This window comes from Salmo trutta, chromosome 27, assembly GCF_901001165.1.
Source record: "Salmo trutta chromosome 27, fSalTru1.1, whole genome shotgun sequence".
In the NCBI taxonomy this organism is placed as follows: domain Eukaryota; kingdom Metazoa; phylum Chordata; class Actinopteri; order Salmoniformes; family Salmonidae; genus Salmo; species Salmo trutta.
Genome location: NC_042983.1, coordinates 7,036,491 through 7,057,320, shown reverse-complemented (window position 1 = coordinate 7,057,320; position 20,830 = coordinate 7,036,491). Strand labels below are relative to the sequence as shown.

General features: G+C 42.9%; 1 protein-coding gene across 3 annotated transcripts in view; it reads right to left on the bottom strand.

The window, feature by feature from the left end:
• LOC115164213 (G protein-coupled receptor kinase 5) overlaps positions 1 to 20,830 on the bottom strand; it is a 69,089-nt gene that overhangs the window by 38,150 nt on the left and 10,109 nt on the right. The window contains exon 2 of one of the 3 annotated variants that reach the window (XM_029716472.1): positions 15,391 to 15,450. The exons of 1 other annotated variant lie outside the window; for it this stretch is intronic. In XM_029716472.1, coding sequence (XP_029572332.1) covers positions 15,391 to 15,450 — 60 coding nt within the window. Of the gene's footprint in view, positions 1 to 10,737; positions 10,772 to 15,390; positions 15,451 to 20,830 lie in introns of those variants that run through there. One more of the 3 variants, XM_029716474.1, reaches the window with a different exon arrangement.

Below are 20,830 nucleotides of genomic sequence, written 5' to 3'. Positions count from 1 at the left end.
ACAGATACCCCATTAATTAAAGTACGTTTACTTGAGTACTTTACACCACTGCCAATGCTCATTAAGAGAGATTTGGGCTCCCAGTGAGGCGGCTTCTTCTGTTGAGAGAAGAGGAGTTGTTAATTCTTTTAGAAATCAAATGCAATCAGAGGTGTACAGTTCTTTATAAAGGCAGGAGAATCTTTGATTAATTTGGGTTTTGATTGTAATTCCCCTGTTTCAGATACAATAGTTGCTATATCAGCTAATTTTTTACCTTTATTTAACTAGGCAAGTCAGTTAAGAACAAATTCTTATTTTCACTGTGGGTTAACTGCCTTGTTCAGGGGCAGAACGACAGATTTTTACCTTGTCAGCTCAGGGATTTGAGCTTGCAACCTTTCGGTTACAAGTCCAACGCTCTAACCACTAGGCTACCTGCCGCCCCATTACTGCGTAGCTTGTTGGCCAGTAAATTACTGGGACGATTACCATGGAAGTAATGATTGAGTCAAACAACTCGATGGATGGCAAATTCTGCTCTCTGTCTTATCAATAAATTAAGTTCTGTTTTGACTATGAAAAGAGTAGTAGCTAACTGGTCTGAAAAAGTGTTTGTTGAGAACACTAACGCAGTTAACAACATTTCTAATTAGTTTTTCTTTAATTGTGATTTATTCAAGCCAGACGCAAATGCAGTTGCATTATTTTTCATAAAACCTTTTGTGGCATTCCATAGAATTCGGGGGTCATCGACAAATTATATTGATCATTATACATTCATTTAGTTCAGTTTCAAATTATAATCACAGAATGCAGAATTTTGTAGTAATGAAACATTCAAACGCCATCGTGTGGCTCTTTGAAAAGATTCTGAAATGTCTAATTGGCAGTACTAGGCGTGGTGATCGGTGATCAAGGTCATAGGTCAAATTTCTATTTTCTTAATTTGAGAAAATAGAGGTGTAGATAAAAATATAAAATCGATTCGGGATAATGTTTTATGCTTGTTCGAATAGAAAGTGTACTTGTTTGCTTTTGGATTATGTGCTTGCCAGGTATCACTGCGGTTGTAATTAGAGAGTGTATGTTGGAGAGCCTTGGTTGTGTGTGGACTGTAGTTGGTCTTATTAGATTTGTCCCGCATGGCCAAAATTGCATTTTCATCTGTCCTAATAACACAATGGAACTCAGTTCATTTAACAATACGCTGTTCAGAGAATCCAAAAAAACGTAGGATCATACACATTAATAAAGGCAATTTTATTTTCATTATGGATACATTTAAGGAAAGTGATTCTGACTTCTTGGTCTTCGCCTTTACCCAAGAAGGCGATTTTGAGTTTATTATGCATCATTATGATTACACCTTTAGCTTTTTATGTCGTCGTTATGGAGCAGGTGTGTTTCTTGGAGTATTGCTATATCAGTTTCTTGCTAGGATTTCAAGACAGCTGGAACATTTGATAAGACAATTTAGGCCTTTTAAATACCAAGAGAGAATAGCTAGTGTTTCGATTGTTTTTCAGAAAGGAATGTTATATTAATTATAGAATTGTTATCTTTAGTATTGATAGGCTCATGGATGTGTAACAAAAAATGCCAAGAGTGTGCAAAGCTGTCATCAAGGCAAAGGGTGGCTACTTTGAAGAATCTCTAATATAAAATATATTTTGATTCGTTTAACACTTTTTTGGTTACTATATGATTCCATATGTGTTCTCATAGTGTTGATTTCTTCACTATTATTCTCTAATGTACAACATTGTAAAAATAAAGAAAAACCCTGGAATGAGTGCTGTAGGTGTCCATACTTTTGACTGGTACTGTACAGTAGATCTTCACAATTGTTCATCATGGCCTATAGGCCAAGTCCTTCCAGGGAGATAAATGAAATAGCCTGCCCTAAACGAAAGGGGACAGCAATCAACAGGAAGAAAAAAAAAAATAACAAAAGCAATTAGCCCATATGGGACTGGCCATTTCTCCTTTGCAGTAGCAAAACATATCATGTAGGGGAATAGCTTCCAACTGATATAGCTAGATTTTGCCCATGTATGAATTCAATGCACTGTAGCCCCACAAGGAAGCAGCCCCAGTCCTTGTGACAAGTTAATATATTGACTATTGTTCATTAAATTGGCATGATGTCATCACTGTGTTAATATCCTGGACCAAAATATAAATGCAACATGTAAAGTGTGTTGGTCCCATGTTTTATGAGCTAAAATAAAAGATCCCAGGAATGTTTAATATGCACAAAAAGCTTATTTCTCTACAATTTTATGCAGAAATTTGTTTACATCCCTGTTAGTAAGCATTTCTCCTTTACCAAGATAATCCATTCACCTGACAGATGGGGCATATCAAGAAGCTGATTAAACAGCATGATCATTACACAGGTGCACCTTGTGCTGGGGACAATGAAAGGTAACTCTATAATGTGCCATTTTGTCACAACATAATGCCACTGATGTCTCAAGTTGAGGGAGTGTGCAATTGGCATGCTGACTGCAGGAATGTCCACCAGAGCTGTTGCCAGATAATTGAATGTTCATTTCTTCAACGTTGTTTTAGAGAATTTGGCAGTATGTCCAACTGGCCTCACAACCGCAGACCACTTGTATAATGCATAGCCTCATGTCGCAAAGATCTGTACACAATTCCTGGAAGCGGAAAATGTCCCAGTTCTTCCATGGCTTGCATACTCACTAGACATGTCACCCATTGAGCATGTTTGGGATGCTCTGGATCGGCGTGTACGACAGCATGTTCCAGTTCCCACCAATATCCAGCAACTTCGCACAGCCATTGAAGAGGAGTGGGACAACATTTCCCACTTCATGAGGCAAATGGTGGTCACACCAGATACTGACTGGTTTTCTGATCCACGTGAACTGTAACTCAGTAAAATATGAAATTGTTGCATGTTGCATTTATATTTCTGTTCAGTCTAATAACAAAGTCCAATACTCACTAATATTAGTAATACTGTTCCTTGTACTCACTTGAGGGGGTGTCCTCACCATTGTCTTATGCTGAGGGCAGTATCATAGCCATCGGCTAGGCTGCGTGATTGTGCATGGATAACATACCTGAATATTGAGCCAGTCATAATGGGGTTCCATCTTTCAACTCGTCTCCTTGTATGTTGGGTTTGATGTGATTCCTCAAGAAGTCTTGAGCTTCCTTGGCATTGGAAAACGTGTGTGTTATGCTCTGGAATTTTGAGATTAATTTTCCCGGGTGGATAAAGCAGCATCTGAAATTTAGCTTGAGTAGCTGGGATTTCACCTCATAGTAAATCACCCTCTTTTTTTTTGCAGTTCGGCACTCAGGTCTGGGTAGATGCGGATACTCTTCCCTGCATAGGGCAGAACCCCCGATTCCGCTGCAAGGCAAACAATTTGCCATTTGACTTAAAAATCTGTGGATTTGTACAATCATACAGTGACTTTGGTGAGGACCCATGCGTGTGCAATGTTAATTAGTGGCATGAGACCCAGCTTCTCCTGCCCGAACAGTTCATAGAAAACATGAAAGAAGTTTGGTCGCCCGCTCCCATGCCAGTTTCAAGTCCTACGACCCACACATTGAATTTACGGAGAATGATTTAAGTGATTCCGTTTAGTCTTTTATGAGATTTATTTGCCCTTAGTTTGCGCTTTTCCCAGGTCACACCTCTGTCACATTGGCTGTCTTCTCCAGACTTTCCACTTTAGTTCTGCACTGCGTCGAACAACAACATTGATGAATACGCTGATTCGGTGAGCGGGTTTATTAGCAAGTGCATCGGCGATGTCGTACCCACAGCGTCTATTAAAACATTCCCAAACCAGAAACCGTGGATTGATGGCAGCATTCGCGCAAAACTGAAAGCGCGAACCACTGCTTTTAAATCAGGGCAAGGTGACCGGAAACAAGACCCAATACAAACAGTGTGGCTATTCCCTCCGCAAGGCAATCAAACAAGCTAAGCGTCAGTATAGAGACAAAGTAGAGTCGCAATTCAACGGCTCAGACACGAGAGGTATGTGGCAGGGTCTACAGTCAATCACGGACTATAAAAGAAAAACCAGCCCCGTCGGGTACCAGGATGTCTTCCTCCCAGACAGACTAAACAACTTCTTTGCTCGCTTTGAGGACAACACAGTGCCACTGACACGGCCCGCTACCAAAACCTGCGGGCTCTCCTTCACTGCAGCCGACGTGAGTAAAACATTTAAACGTGTCAACCCTCACAAGGCTGCAGGTCCAGACGGCATCCCCAGCCGCTTCCTCAGAGCATGCGCAGACCAGCTGGCTGGTGTGTTTACGGACATATTCAATCAATCCTTATCCCAGTCTGCTGTTCCCACATGCTTCAAGAGGGCCACCATTGTTCCTGTTCCCAAGAAAGCTAAGGTAACTGAGCTAAATGACTACCGCCCCGTAGCACTCACTTCCGTCATCATGAAGTGCTTTGAGAGACTAGTCAAGGACCATATCACCTCCACCCTACCTGACACCCTAGACCCACTCCAATTTGCTTACCGCCCCAATAGGTCCACAGACGATGCAATCGCAATCACACTGCCCTAACCCATCTGGACAAGAGGAATACCCATTTCAGAATGCTGTTCATTGACTACAGCTCAGCATTTAACACCATAGTACCCTCCAAACTCGTCATCAAGCTCGAGACCCTGGGTCTCGACCTCGCCCTGTGCAACTGGGTCCTGGACTTCCTGACGGGCCACCCCCAGGTGGTGAGGGTAGGTAACAACATCTCCACCCCGCTGATCCTCAACACTGGGGCCCCACAAGGGTGCGTTCTCAGCCCTCTCCTGTACTCCTTGTTCACCCACGCGTGGCCATGCACGCCTCCAACTCAATCATCAAGATTTCAGACAACACTACAGTGGTAGGCTTGATTACCAACAACGATGAGACGGCCTACAGGGAGGAGGTGAGGGCCCTTGGAATGTGGTGTCAGGAAAATAACCTCGCACTCAACGTCAACAAAACAAAGGAGATGATCATGGACTTCAGGAAACAGCAGAGGGAGCACACCCCTATCCACATCGACAGGACAGTAGTGGAGAGGGTAGAAAGTTAAGTTCCTCGGCGTACACATCATGGACAAACTGAAATGGTCCATCCACACAGACAGTGTGGTGAAGAAGGCGCAACACCGCCTCTTCAACCTCAGGAGGCTGAAGAAATTCGGCTTGTCACCAAAAATACTCAAACTTTTACAGATGCACAATCAAGAGCATCCTGTCGGGCTGTATCACCGCCTGGTACGGCAACTGCTCCACCCATAACCGTAACGCTCTTCAGAGGGTAGTGAGGTCTGCACAACACATCACCGGGGGCAAACTACCTGCCCTCCAGGACACCTACACCACCCGATGTCACAGGAAGGCCAAAAAGATCATCAAGGACAACAACCACCCGAGCCACTGCCTGTTCACCCCGCTATCATCCAGAAGGCGAGGTCAGTACAGGTGCATCAAAGCAGGGACCGAGAGACTGAAAAACAGCTTTGATCTCAAGGCCATCAGACTGTTAAACAGCCATCACTAACATTGAGTGGCTGCTGCCAACATACTGACTCAACTCCAGCCACTTTAATAATGGAAAAATTGAAGTAATAAATGTATCACTAGTTACTTTAAACAATGCCACTTCATATAAAATGTACATACCCTACATTACTCATCTCATATGTATATACTGTACTCTATACCATCTTGCCTATGCTGTTCTATACCATCACTCATTCATATATTTTTTTATGTACATATTCTTATTCATTCCTTTACACTTGTGTGTATAAGGTAGTTGTTGTGAAATTGTTAGGTTAGATTACTCGTTGGATATTACTGCATTGTCGGAACTAGAAGCACAAGCATTTTGCTACACTCGCATTGACATCTGCTAACCATGTGTATGTGACAAATAAAATTTGATTTGAATAGGCATCCACTTTAGAAGTGAGCAATTCGAGTGACTAATTTACAAGTCGAGAGCAGAGGTAATGTCCTCACAAACAATCTCTCGGTTGGTAGCGGCCAGCTCTTTCTGTTGTCTGGCGTTGAGCTGCCATGTTACCACAGGTGAATTGTGAACGGACAGATTATGCCATCTGCAGGAGCGAAATAGACCAGCTAGTTTTTTTCTTGTCATACAATGAACATCCCACACCTTCATTTTAGAAGTCCGTTAATTCATAGTAATTTTGCCAAAAAGATAGCTACGCATTTCAATGCATGCCACTGGAGCCAGATGAGAGAAATTATTTCATTATTTTCTTATTAACTCTGCATCGTTGGGAAGGGCACGTACTGTAAGCAAGCATTTCACTGGAAAGTCTACACCTGTTGTATTCAGCGCTTGTGACAAATACAATTTGATTTGACTTTGATTTGAACCTAAGACCCAGCGGCAAGGCCATACGCAGAGCTAGGTGAAGCCACCACCTTCCTCAGCACTGTGAGGAAGTCGTGTGCGACCCGAGTCTTTCTTACAACCAGGATGTCAATACCGTTGTAATACAAGGTTTAGTGCTCTCAACAATGTCATCCTGTCTGATCCTGAAAGATATTTTGCATTGAGGTCAGAGCATGTAGAGAGAGTTCTTTCAGGTCTCATCTACACACACTGCTAATGGAAAACTAACAGGGTGAATTGCCAGGTTAGTAAATTGGATTAACGTGATAACAAGAGAGTGTTGTTGACTCTGAGGGATCCAGTGGTTAGCCAAAACAAATATTTACCCACAGAAGGACATTAAGCAGTGATAAGAGATCTCTATCCTTCCAGTCAAACAAAGAGAACACTGAGTGTGCCTCAGGCTAACGCAGGAGTTCTTTGAAATATGTCAGACCGTTTTCAGCACATATACTTTTTAGGCTGCATGTTCACCAGGTGTGTGTGTGTGTGTGTGTTGGATACTGAGAAATGGTCTACCTAACCATCAGAGTGAATGGGGACTATGGGAGGAAGAGCTCATTGCTACCCAGTTCCACAGCGGTGATGTCATTGTTTGCACTATTATGGCGAATAAACGAACCTGGTGTTTAAATGTCTTATATCGTCACAATAATAATGGGATGTTCCAAGCAGCTGTAACATCTATTAGTGTGCTTTAAGCAAACATCAATGACGTATGTATGGCTGTAGCATTCACACAGGACTATTCTTCTCAGTGGCACATGCTAAACTACTTAGTGGGGGTCATAGACTAAATATCTTTCATAGATCGGACCAGTCCCATCAAGTTATAGCCTGATAATGTGACCTCACCTGACTAAGAAAAACTCCTGGCTCTGCTCATTGATGAATAAAGAACACAAAGGAAATCCTTATGTTCAATACAATACATACAGTGAGTTAGGAAAGTATTCAGATCCCTTCCCCTTTTTCCACATTTTGTTACGTTACAGCCTTGTTTCTAAAATGGATTACATTTTAAAAATTCTCATCAATCTACACACAATACCGTATAATGACAAAGCAAAAACAGGTTTTTAGAAATTTCAGCAAATGTATTCAAAATAAAAAACAGAAATATCTTATCCAGACCCTTTGCTATAAGCTCAGCTGCATCCTGTTTCCATTGATCATCTTTGAGCTGTTTCTACAACTTCGAGTCCACCTGTGGTAAATTCAAATGATTGGACATGATTTGGAAAGGCACACACACACCTGTCTATATCAGGTCCCACAGTTGACAGTGCATGTCAGAGCAAAAACCAAGCCGTGAGGTCGACGGAATTGTCCGTATAGCTTCGAGACAGGATTGTGTCGAGGCACAAATCTGGGGAAGGGTACCAAACCATTTTTGCAGCATTGAAGGTCCCCAAGAACAGTGCCCTTCATCATTCTTAAATGGAGGAAGTTTGGAGCTGGCCAACCGGCCAAACTGAGAAATTGGGGAGGTGACCAAGAACACGATGGTCACTCTGACAGAGCTCAGGAGTTCCTCTGAAGATGGGAGAACCTTCCAGAAGGACAACCATCTCTGCAGCACTCCACCAATCAGGCCTTTATGGTAGAGTGGCCAGACGGAAGCCACTCCTCAGTAAAAAGCACATGACAGCCCGCTTGGAGTTTGCCAAAAGCCATCTTATGGACTGAAACCATGAGAAACAAGATTCTCTGGTCTGATGAAACCAAGATTGAACTCTTTGGCCTGACTGCCAAGCATCACGTCTGGAGGAAACCTGGCACCATCCCTACGGTGAAGCATGGTGGTGGCAGCATCATGCTGCGGGGGATGTTTTTCAGCAACAGGGTCTGGGAGACTAGTCAGGATCGAGGGAAAGATGAGCATTCACCTTCCAAACAGGAGAACGACCCTAAGCACACAGCCAAGACAACACAGGAGTGCTTCGGGACAAGTATCTGAAAGTCCTCGAGTGGCCCAGCCAGAGCCCGGACTTGAACCTGATTGAACATCTCTGGAGAGACCTGAAAATAGCTGTGCAGTGACAGTCCCCATCCAACCTGACAGAGCTTGAGAGAATCTGCAGAGATGAAAATGGGAGAAACTCCCCAAATACAGGTGCCAAGCTTGTAGCGTCATACCCAAGAAGACTCGAGGCTGTAATCGCTGCCAAAGGTGCTTCAAAGTAAAGGGTCTGAATACTTATGTAAATGTGATAGTTTTTCCTTTGTCATTATGGGGTATTGTGTGTAGATTGAGGAGAAAAAAATTAGGCTGTAACGTAACAAAATATGGAAAAAGTCAATTGGTCTGAATACTTTCCTAATGCACTGTATATGCTACTAAAACTTGAAGCAGAGCTTGGTACACTGACAATGACCTATGTTTTGAGTTTTGTGAGAACAAGCTTCCTGTTCTATAAATATACCACACACGGAATGTGCGAAAACATGCTCATCACCCAAGCTTCACTCTCTGGGCTAAAGTTACATATTAAGCAACTGTGTGACAGCACACAGCTGAGGGCACACTGGGTGACACATGCTATAACAGCTACAGGAGAGGAACAGAACAGAACAGTCCAAAGGGGCAGCCAGCACTAGGCCTACTGCTATGAACCCTCCAATAGGAACAATGGTACAGACTAAACCTTTGAACTGATCCAATCTTAGGCTAGCACTGATTCTGTCCAACAGGTTTTTGTCAAGCAGATAGAGAAACAGAGTAGGCCTGTCTCCAACACACACAGACAGACACAACCGCACAAGCACAACACACAAACAAATGCACAGCACAGCACAGCACACACACAAAAATACAGACCAACAAGACAAAATCAAAGCAACTCGCCACACAGCAATCCCGGAAACAGGGTTAAAGTGATTACGATGGCCCTCTCTAGGCTCTCTGCTTCCTTTCCAGCTGTTCCCCATTTCCTTTCCTCTGTAAACACACACACACACAAACATCTTTCCTCCCTCTGAATGCTCATCTCATCCTTCCTCTTTCTTCTACCAGCTCATCCTCTCATCTCTTCTCCTCGTTTGTTCACTCACTCTCCTACCCTCATAAGCATCCGACCTGTAACCCTTTTCTCTCTTCTCCCTTATTCTTCCATGTCTCGTGTCGTGCTGGGAGCTCTAAAATGAGCAATGGATCTGGGACATACCAAGGGACTCAGAAATACCAAAAAGAGCCTTTAAATAGAGAACTCTGATAAGGTCTGTGAACTGGGAAAATAGCCCAAATTTCACAACACGAAAAGGCCAGCGTTGGTCAACATCTACCCCATAACTGATACATGTTCATTCCCTTTTCTGGTGTGTGTGTGTGTGTGTGCAGCGAAAGTACACAAGCGAAACTCTTGTCAGAGTCGAGCAGTTTCCAATTTACAAACATCAAATATTCATTAGGTCTAAAAGAGATTAAACAGAGATGAATGGACAGGCACTCACATAAGAGACAATTCTACAAGCAAAGTAGAAAACTCTAGCTACCTTTCAACTTTAGAAGGGTGGGGGCTGTCCGGTAAGAGTCGGATAGTCATTGCTTTGTAGCTATGCGTGAGAGACAGCTAGTATGTCAAACCCTTGTCCTTTTGTCTTATTTTTACCGCCACGCAAACAAACATAACCACCGAGAGAGGAAACTGGCTGGCCTGCATGGGCCTCAACTCTCCTCTTATGGATTTCATTCTCCTCCCATTAACGTTGTTCAGTTGTCTCCCCAATAAAAACTCCTCAGCATTATGTCATGGCTCAGCCCTCTGAGAGAAGCCCTGAGGGAACACACTCCGGGCTTTGTGTGTGTAAAGGTGTGTGTGCAGCACCGTTGACACACTACTGGATGGCGGTGTCAAAATTCCGTCTAATAGCATCATCTCATCTCTTTTCCCTCACAAATGCAATGTATAGCGAATACGTGTTCATCGCGCTTTACCCTGACTGTCACTGTCCTGCCAGATCAGTGATCATGGAAGACAGGACACTAGACGAGAATAAGCTTGTTAGTAAAAACTACTGAAAAAGTGGCCAATGATGTCTGACACAGAGGTGGATTTCAATTCAATAACCTCCTCACTTCACTTGAATTTGCCCTTGTTGACTCACCCTCTAAAGATATGAAAGGACTGCGAAATCCAATGTTACAAAAAGGAAAACCCAGAAAGTTGCCAAGCTTCAACTGTACTTCGATATAAGCACACACAAGCCTATGGCCGACGACCACTGACTCAATCTTTAAAGAGCATGAAGCGGTTTTTTTTTTTGCACTCCCGTTTCGCTGAGACTTGTGATATAATACGATCAAGCAGCATTTTTTCTCACCTTACAACAAAGGCTTCTCATAAACTGGGCCTGAGGTGAGATCCATCTACATCATCTGTCGAGAAAAAAAAAACTGCAGCTTGATAGTGCACGGTTCACATCCTAACCGCAGTTAGCTGGAGCATGGTGGGTGCTTGCAGCACTACAGTTGTGTTTCCTGTATGAGACAGACACTGTATTTATATTTGGTCAAGGTCACGAGGTAAAGGAGTCACAATCTTTTTTTTTTTTTACAGTCAGGGCCAAGTCTTAATGCCATGTATGTTTTTGTAGGTATTTGTTAGTGCTTTAATTCAATACTAACAAGTCATTGTTTAAATGCATCTTTCATTAAAACAATTGATTAGTGTTTGGTAAAGGAGTCACAGCCAGTTAAAGGCCCAGTGCAGTCAAAAACATGATTTTTCTGTGTTACTGTATATTATATACATTACCAGTCAAAAGTTTAAACACACCTACAGTGGGGGAAAAAAGTATTTTATCCCCTGCTGATTTTGTACGTTTGCCCACTGACAAAGAAATGATCAGTCTATAATTTTAATGGTAGGTTGATTTGAACAGTGAGAGGCAGAATAACAACAAAAATATCCAGAAAAATGCATGTCAAAAATGTTATAAATTGATTTGCATTTTAATGAGGGAAATAAGTATTTGACCCCCTCTCAATCAGAAAGATTTCTGGCTCCCAGGTGTCTTTTATACAGGTAACGAGCTGAGATTAGGAGCACACTCTTAAAGGGAGTGCTCCTAACCGCAGCTTGTTACCTGTAAAAAAAGACACCTTTCCACAGAGGCAATCAATCAGATTCCAAACTCTCCACCATGGCCAAGACCAAAGAGCTCTCCAAGGATGTCAGGGACAAGATTGTAGACCTACACAAGGCTGGAATGGGCTACAAGACCATCGCCAAGCAGCTTGGTGAGAAGGTGACAACAGTTGGTGCGATTGTTCACAAATGGAAGAAACACAAAAGAACTGTCAATCTTCCTCGGTCTGGGGCTCCATGCAAGATCTCACCTCGTGGAGTTGCAATGATCATGAGAACGGTGAGGAATCAGCCCAGAACTACACGGGAGGATCTTGTCAATGATCTCAAGGCAGCTGGGACCATAGTCACCAAGAAAACAATTGGTAACACACTACGCCGTGAAGGACTGAAATCCTGCAGCGCCCACAAGATCCCCCTGCTCAAGAATACATATACATGCCCGTCTGAAGTTTGCCAATGAACATCTGAATGATTCAGAGGACAACTGGGTGAAAGTGTTGTGGTCAGGGGAGACCGAAATGGAGCTCTTTGGCATCAACTCAACTCGCCGTGTTTGGAGGAGGAGGAATGCTGCCTATGACCCCAAGAACACCATCTCCACCGTCAAACATGGAGGTGGAAACATTATGCTTTGGGGGTGTTTTTCTGCTAAGGGGACAGGACAACTTCACCGCATCAAAGGGACGATGGACGGGGCCATGTACCGTCAAATCCTGGGTGAGAACCTCCTTCCCTCAGCCAGGGCATTGAAAATGGGTCGTGGATGGGTATTCCAGCATGACAATGACCCAAAACACACGGCAAAGGCAACAAAGGAGTGGCTCAAGAAGAAGCACATTAAGGTCCTGGAGTGGCCTAGCCAGTCTCCAGACCTTAATCCCATAGAAAATCTGTGGAGGGAGCTGAAGGTTCGAGTTGCCAAACGTCAGCCTCGAAACCTTAATGACTTGGAGAAGATCTGCAAAGAGGAGTGGGACAAAATCCCTCCTGAGATGTGTGCAAACCTATTGGCCAACTACAAGAAACGTCTGACCTCTGTGATTGCCAACAAGGGTTTTGCCACCAAGTACTAAGTCATGTTTTGCAGAAGGGTCAAATACTTATTTCTCTCATTAAAATGCAAATCATTTCATAACATTTTTGACATGCATTTTTCTGGATTTTTTTGTTGTTATTTTGTCTCTCACTGTTCAAATAAACCTACTATTAAAATTATAGACTGATCATTTCTTTGTAAGTGGGCAAACGTACAAAATCAGCAGGGGATCAAATACTTTTTCCCCCCACTGTACTCATTCAAGGGTTTTTCTATATTATTACTATTTTCTACATTGTAGAATAATAGTGAAGACATCAAAACTATGAAATAACACATATAGAATCATGTAGTATCCAAAAAAAGTGTTAAACAAATCAAAATATATTTTATATTTGAGATTCTTCAAAGTAGCCACCCTTTGCCTCAATGACAGCTTTGCACACTCATGGCATTCTCTCAACCAGCTTCATGAGGTAGTCACCTGGAATGTATTTCAATTACCAGGTGTGCCTTTTTAAAAGTTAATTTGTGGAATTGCTTTCCTTCTTAATCCGTTTGAACCAATCAGTTGTGTTGTGACAAGGTCGGGGTGGTGTACAGAAGATAGCCCTATTTGGTAAAAGACCAAGTCCATTTTATGGCAAGAAATCAAATCAAATTGTATTGGTCATAATATCTAACAAGTAATCTAACAATTTCACAACAACTACCTTTTACACACAAGTGTAAAGGAATTAATAAGAATATGTACATATAAATATATGGATGAGCGATGGCCGAATGGCATAGGCAAGATGCAGTAGATGGTATAGAGTACAGTATATACATATGAGATGAGTAATGTAGGGTATGTAAACATTATATAAAGTGGCATTGTTTCAAGTGACTAGTGATACATGTATTACATCCAATTTTTAATTATTAGAGTGGCTAGAGATTTGAGTCAGTATGTTGGCAGCAGCCACTCAATGTTAGTGATGGCTGTTTAACAGTCTGATGGCCTTGAGATCAAAGCTGTTTTTCAGTCTCTCGGTCCCAGCTGTGATGCACCTGTACTGACCTCGCCTTCTGGATGATAGCGGGGTGAACAGGCAGTGGCTCGGGTGGTTGTTGTCCTTGATGATCTTTTTGGCCTCCCTGTGACATCGGCTGGTGTAGGTGTCCTGCAGGGCAGGTAGTTTGCCCCCGGTGATGCGTTGTGCAGACCTCACTACCGTCTGGAGAGCCTTACGGTTGTGGGCGGAGCAGTTGCCATACCAGGCGGTGATACAGCCCGACAGGATGCTCTCGATTGTGCATCTGTAGAAGTTTGTGAGTGTTTTAGGTGACAAGCCAAATTTCTTCAGCCTCCTGAGGTTGCGCCTTCTTCACCACGCTGTCTGTTTGGGTGGACCATTTCAGTTTGTCCGTGATGTGTACGCCGAGGAACTTAAAACTTTCCACCATCTCCACTACTGTCCCGTCGATGTGGATAGGGGTGTGCTCCCTCTGCTGTTTCCTGAAGTCCACGATCATCTCCTTTGTTTGTTTTTTTTTGGGGGGGGGGGGTTACCCCCAATTTCGTGGTATCCAATTGGTAGTAGTTACAGTCTTGTCTCATCGCTGCAACTCCCGTACGAGAGGCGAAGGTCGAGAGCCATGCGTCCTCCGAAACACAACCCAACCAAGCCGCAATGCTACTTGACACAATGCCCATCCAACCCAGAAGCCCGCCGCACCAATGTGTCAGAGGAAACACCATACACTTGGCGACCTGGTCAGCGTGCACTGCGCCCGGCATGCCACAGGTGTCGCTAGTGCGCGATCAGACAAGTATATCCCTGCCGACCAAACCCTCCCTAACCCGGACGACGCTGTGCCAATTGTGTGCCAGCTGGTCTGTAAGCAAATAAGCAAAGAGAAACGGCTGTCCATCGTTACTTTAATTTCAAGAACTTTGAAAGTTTCTTCAAGTGCAGTCGCAAAAACCAAGAAGTGCTATGATGAAACTGGCTCGCATGAGGACTTTCACAGGAAAGGAAGACCTAGCGTTACCTCTGCTGCAGAGGATATGTTCATTTCAGTTACCAGCCTCAAACTGTGTGAATCAGGCCTTCATGGTCAAATTGCTGCAAAGAAACCACTACTAAAGGACACCAATAAAAAGAAGAGACTTGCTTTGGCCAAGAAACACGAACAATGGACATATGACCGGTGGAATTCTGTCCCTTGGTCTGTTGAGTCCGAATGACATTTTTAGTTCCAACCGCCGTGTTTCTTGAGATGCAGAGTAGGTGCACGGATGATCTCCACATGTATGGTTCCCACTGAAGCATGGAGGAGGAGGAGGTGGTCTGATGGTGCTTTGCTGATGACACTGTCAGTGATGTATTTAGAATTCAAGGCACACTTAACCAGCATGACTACCACAGCATTCTGCAGCGATACGCCATCCCATGTGGTTTGCGCTTAGTGGGACTATAATTTGTTTTTCAACAGGACAATGACCCAACACACCTCCAGGCTGTGTAAGTACTATTTGACCAAGAAGGAGAGTGATGGAGTGCTGCAGCAGATGACCTGGCCTCCACAATCACCCGACCTCAACCCAATTGAGATGGTATTGGGATGAGTTGGACCGCAGAGGGAAGGAAAAGCAGCAAACAAGTGCTCAGCATATGTGGGAATTCCTTCAAGACTGTTGGAAAACCATTCCAGGTTTTCCAAGCTGGTTGAGAGAATACCAAGAGTGTGCAAAGCTGTCATCAAGGCAAAGGTTGGCTACTTTGAAGAATCTAAAATATATTTAGATTTTCACCAGGCGGTAAATCAGTTAATAGACCAATAAAAAAGAGAATTCCAAACCTCTGTGCCAATAAAAGCTAGTTTTCCATTTCCCCCTCTTGCTTGAGAATTTGCTCTTTGCTAAAAAAAAAAAAGGATACCATTATAATAGAAAACAATCACAGTAAAACGTACATATTGTGATAATCCACCCCCAGAAAGCTTATGTTCTATCAGTGGGTAAAATCTAAAATGTCCATGATTTCACTTCTAAGTGGTCCATCTGTGAAATCAGGAAATTGTGTAGGAATGCGTCATAGCTACATGGTTCTCGTCACTGGAGATTTAAATGTGAGTGTGCTATCCCCTAACACTTTTAAAACAATTACCTGCACTCCAGATCTCCAAATCAGCCAATAGACAGTATGTGTCTAGAACACATCCATCCGTTTATATCGTCATGACAAATGTATATATTTCGCTTAGATGTGCTCAATCTAAACAATGTACCAAATTATTCAATTCAGTTTCTCCTTCAAGTAGGCCTATCTTCTTGCAATGCGTCCTGTGTGTCTGTGGGAAACGTGGGAAAGGGCCATAGCAACATACTCTGCACTCGCTCTGGGCAGAGAACTGCAAGTTGAATTTGTTAGATAGTGCAGTTTGTTTAGGCGATTTTACAGCTAGCTAGTAAGGGGCGATTTCCATGCCTTACAGAAATTGCATTTGAATTCCAAAATTTTACATTTGAATTAGGATACTGAATTTGAATTTAATTTTTTGAACTTGTAATGCACAAATTGAATAATTGAATAAAAAAATACAACTAATTTCGTGATTTGAAATTGAATTGAGTGAATATTGCATTGTTTTAAAATGTAATTGAATATTCAAATGCAATATTAATTTATTCAGCTTCAATATAGTAGATATTGCATTCATTGTCTGTAAACTTGATAAACTTGAAATTATAGTTTGTGTATCAAAGTCTCATATAGTCAACGTCTCAGGTGCATTCAGATTCAGTTCTCTAAATTCAGATTCAAAACCAGAGACAACATCCTGGTACTTTGCCAGGCAGGAAAGTTAGAATGAAACGATCACTCTGGTAAACAGAAGCTTCTGGCGGTTTCTGAAGCCAATGTGGCATGTTGAATTTGTTTTCCAATTAATTTGGCTCTAGCAATATTTGAACCATTTTGGCTATAAACTATTATGACCCCATTCCTGAAAGCTAAGACTTTCTGTAACATGGATTTTCCTTCTGTTCCCCTCTATGACGATCACATGCCACATTAGAAGAGTGTCACAAAAAAACACAATTTGGCCCCCATAAGAATACATTTGAATAGCCCTTTCATTGCCCTTTAAGGAAAACCTTTCCACTCCCTATTTAAATCTTGCTCTTGTGACTGACTGGGTTCGAACCAGGTCTCCTGCATGTGACAAGACTGTGTTAACCAACTTATGTAAAGCCCATAGGGATTAGTTTAGGAAACTAACACAGATCTTTGTCTCCAGCAAGGTTACTCATCAAAAGAGCATGGTTCATCGAACCACCTCAGTTACATTTCACCCCCATTTGACCTCATACTCAGAGATCACAGCACCAATATAACTGACTGGGTTCGAAATCAGGTCTACTGTACCACAACAACACTTTCTGTGACAAACAGAAGCAGAATGATCTGTCCACTCCATTTAATGAGATTGCAACAGAGGTGGTTTGGTGATCCTGAGTTTGAGTCTCGGTACAAGCTATACATCACAGGCACACTGGACCCAGTCCTACCGCTCCAACAGATCCACAGAAGTTGCCATTTCCATTGCTATTCACATAGCCCTAACACATTTGGACAAGAGGAACACCGATGTGAGAATGCTGTTCATTGACTATAATTCCACATTCAACACTATTGTTCCCTCCAAGCTCGTCACCAAGCTCTGAGGACTTGACATGGACCAATACCACCATGCTTGTCAAGAGGACGCAACAGTGACCCTACTTCCTAAGGCAACTGAAGAATTTCAGCATGCCACCAGGGGTCCTCTCCAAATACTACCGCTGCACCTGACCGAGCATCCTGATTGCTCTGTCCACAACCGCAAGGCCCTTCAGCGGATGATGAAAATGGTCCAGTACATGACTGGGACTGTGCTGCCACCCATCCAGTACATCTACTTGAAATGGTGCCTGAGGAAGTCCCGCAGCATCATCAAGGACCCCACACACACCAGCCAAAAGGCCAAACTAGACACTCTAATGTACTTGTCCTCTTGCTCAGTTGTGCACTGGGGCCTCCCACTCCTCTTTCTATTCTGGTTAGAGCCAGTTTGCACTGTTCTGTGAAAGGAGTAGTACACAGCGTTGTACCAGATCTTCAATTTCTTGGCAATTTCTCGCATGGAATAGCCTTCATTTCTCATAGCAAGAATAGACTGATGAGTTCCCTCAGAAAGTTATTTGTTTCTGGCCATTTTGAGACAGTAATCGAACCCACAAATGCTGATGCTCCAGATACTCAACTAGTTGAAAGGCGGACAGTTTTCAGTTTTCAGCTGTGCTAACATAATTGCAAAATGGTTTTCTTATGATCAATTAGCCTTTTAAAATTATAAACTTGGATTAGCTAACACAACGTGCCATTTGAACACGGGAGTGATGGTTGCTGATAATGGACCTCTGTACGCCTATGTGCAGTGGCTTGTGAAAGTATTCACCCCCTTGGCATTTTTCCTATTTTGTTGCCTTACAACCTGGAATTAAAATGGATTTTTTGGAGGTTTGTATCATTTGATTTACACAACATGCCTACCACTTTGAAGATGCTAAATATTTTTTGGGGTGAAACAAACAAGAAATAAGACAAAAAAAACTGAAAACTTGAGCATGCATAACTATTCACCCTCTCAAAGTCAATACTTTGTTAAAGCCATCTTTTGCAGGAATTACAGCTGCAAGTCTCTTGGGGTATGTCTCTATAAGCTTGGCACATCTAGCCACTGGGATTTTTGCCCATTCTTCAAGGTAAAACTGCTCCAGCTCCTACAAGTTGGATGGATTCCACTGGTGTTCAGCAATCTTTAAGTCATACCACAGATTCTCAATTGAATTGAGGTCTGGGATTTGACTAGGCCATTCCAAGACATTTAAATGTTTCCCCTTAAACCACTCGAGTGTTGCTTTAGCAGTATGCTTAGGGTCATTGTCCTGCTGGAAGTTGAACCTCCGTCCCAGTCTCAAATCTCTGGAAGACTGAAACAGGTTTCCTTCAAGAATTTCCCAGTATTTAGCACCATCCATCATTCCTTCAATTCTGACCAGTTTGATGCTGCCACCAACATGCTTCACTGTGGGGATGGTGTCCTCGGGGTGGTGAGAGGTGTTGGGTTTGCGCCAGACATAGCGTTTTCCTTGATGGCCAAAAAGCTAAATTTTAGTCTCATCTGACCAGAGTACCTTCTTCCATATTTTTGGGGAATCTCCCACATGCGTTTTGGCAAACACCAAACGTGTTTGCTTATTTTGTTATTTAAGCAATGGCTTTTTTTCTGGCCACTCTTCCATAAAGCCCAGCTCTGTGGAGTGTATGGCTTAAAGTGGTCCTATGGACAGATATTCCATTCTCCCCTGTGGAGCTTTGCAGCTCCTTCAGGGTTATCTTTGGTCTCTTTGTTGCCTCTCTGATTAATGCCCTCCTTGCCTAGTCTGTGAGTTTTGGTCTCTTGGCAGGTTTGTTGTGGTGCCATATTCTTTCAATTTTTTAATAACAGATGTAATGGTGCTCTGTGGGATGTTCAAAGTTTCTGATATTTTTTTAGAACCCAACCCTGATCTGTACTTTTCCACAACTTTGTCCCTGACCTGTTTAGAGAGCTCCTTGGTCTCATGGTGCCCCTTGCTTAGTGGTCTTACAGACTCTGGGACCTTTCAGAACAGGTGCATATATACTGAGATCATGTGACAGATCATGTGACACTTAGATTGCACACAGAATGACTTTATTTGTAACTAATTATGTGACTTCTGAAGGTAATTGGTTGCACCAGATCTTATTTATGGGCTTCATAGCAAATGGGGTGAATACAAGTGCACGCACCACTTTTCCATTTAAGTTTTTTTGAAACAAGTTATTTTTTTTATTTCATTTCACCAATTTGGATTATTTTGTGTATATCCATTACATGAAATCCAAATAAAAATCAATTTAAATTGCAGGTTGTAATGCAACAAAATAGGGAAAACGCCAAGGGGGATGAATACTTTTGCAAGGCACTGTAGATATTCCATAAAAAAACAAATCTACCGTTTCCAGCTACAATAGTCAATTACAACGTTAACAATGTCTACACTGTATTTCTGATCAATTTGATGTTATTTTAAATGGACAAAAACATTTTGCTTTTCTTTCAAAAACAAGGAAATGTCTAAGTGACCCCAAACTTTTGAACGGTAGTGTACACTCATCCACATACATTGAGTATACAAAACATTAAGAACATGCTCTTTCCATGACAGACTGGGGATGGGGAGCGTTACTGCACAGCTATGTTCAGGTCTCTCCAGAGATGTTGGATCGGGTTCAGCCACTCATGTGTTGTCTTGGCTGTGTGCTTAGGGTCATTGTCCTGTTGGAAGGTGAACCTTTGCCCCAGTCTGAGGTCCTGAGCGCTCTGGAGAAGGTTTTCATCAAGGATCTCTCTGCACTTTGCTCCGTTCACCTTTCCCTCGATCCTGACTAGTCTCCCAGTCCCTGCCGCTGAAAAACATCCCCACAGCATGATGCTGCCACCACCATGCTTCACCGTAGGGATGGTGCCAGGTTTCTTCCTGATGTGATGCATGGCATTCAGGCCAAAGAGTTCAATCTTGGTTTCATCAAACCAGAGATTCTTGTTTCTCATTGTCTTAGAGTCCTTAGGTGCCTTTCCACAAACTCCAAGTGGGCTGTCATGTGCCTTTTTACTGAGGAGTGGCTTCCCGTCTAGCAACTCTACCATAAAGGCCTGATTGGTGGAGTGCTGCAGAGATGGTTGTCCTTCTGGAAGATTCTCCCATTTCCACAGAGGAACTCTAGAGCTCTGTCAGAGTGACCATCGGGTTCTTGGTCACCTCCCTGACCAAGGCCCTTCTCCCCCGATTGCTCAGTTTGGCTGGGCGGCCAGCCCTAGGAAGGGTCTTGGTGGTTCCAAACTTCTTCCATTTAAGAATGATGGAGGCCACTGGGTTCTTGGGGACCTTCAATGCTGCAGAAATGTTTTGGTACCCTTCCCCAGATCTGTGCCTCGACACAAGCCTGTCTCGAAGCCTTATGGACAATTCCTTCGGCCTCATGGCTTGGTTTTTGTTCTGACATGCCCTGTCAACTGTGGGACCTTATATAGACAGGTGTGTGTGCGCGCCTTTCCAAATCATGTCCAATAATTTGAATTTACCACAGGTGGACACCAAATCAAGTTGTAGAAACATCAAGGATGATCAATGGAAACAGGATGCATCTGAGCTCAATTTCGAGTGTCA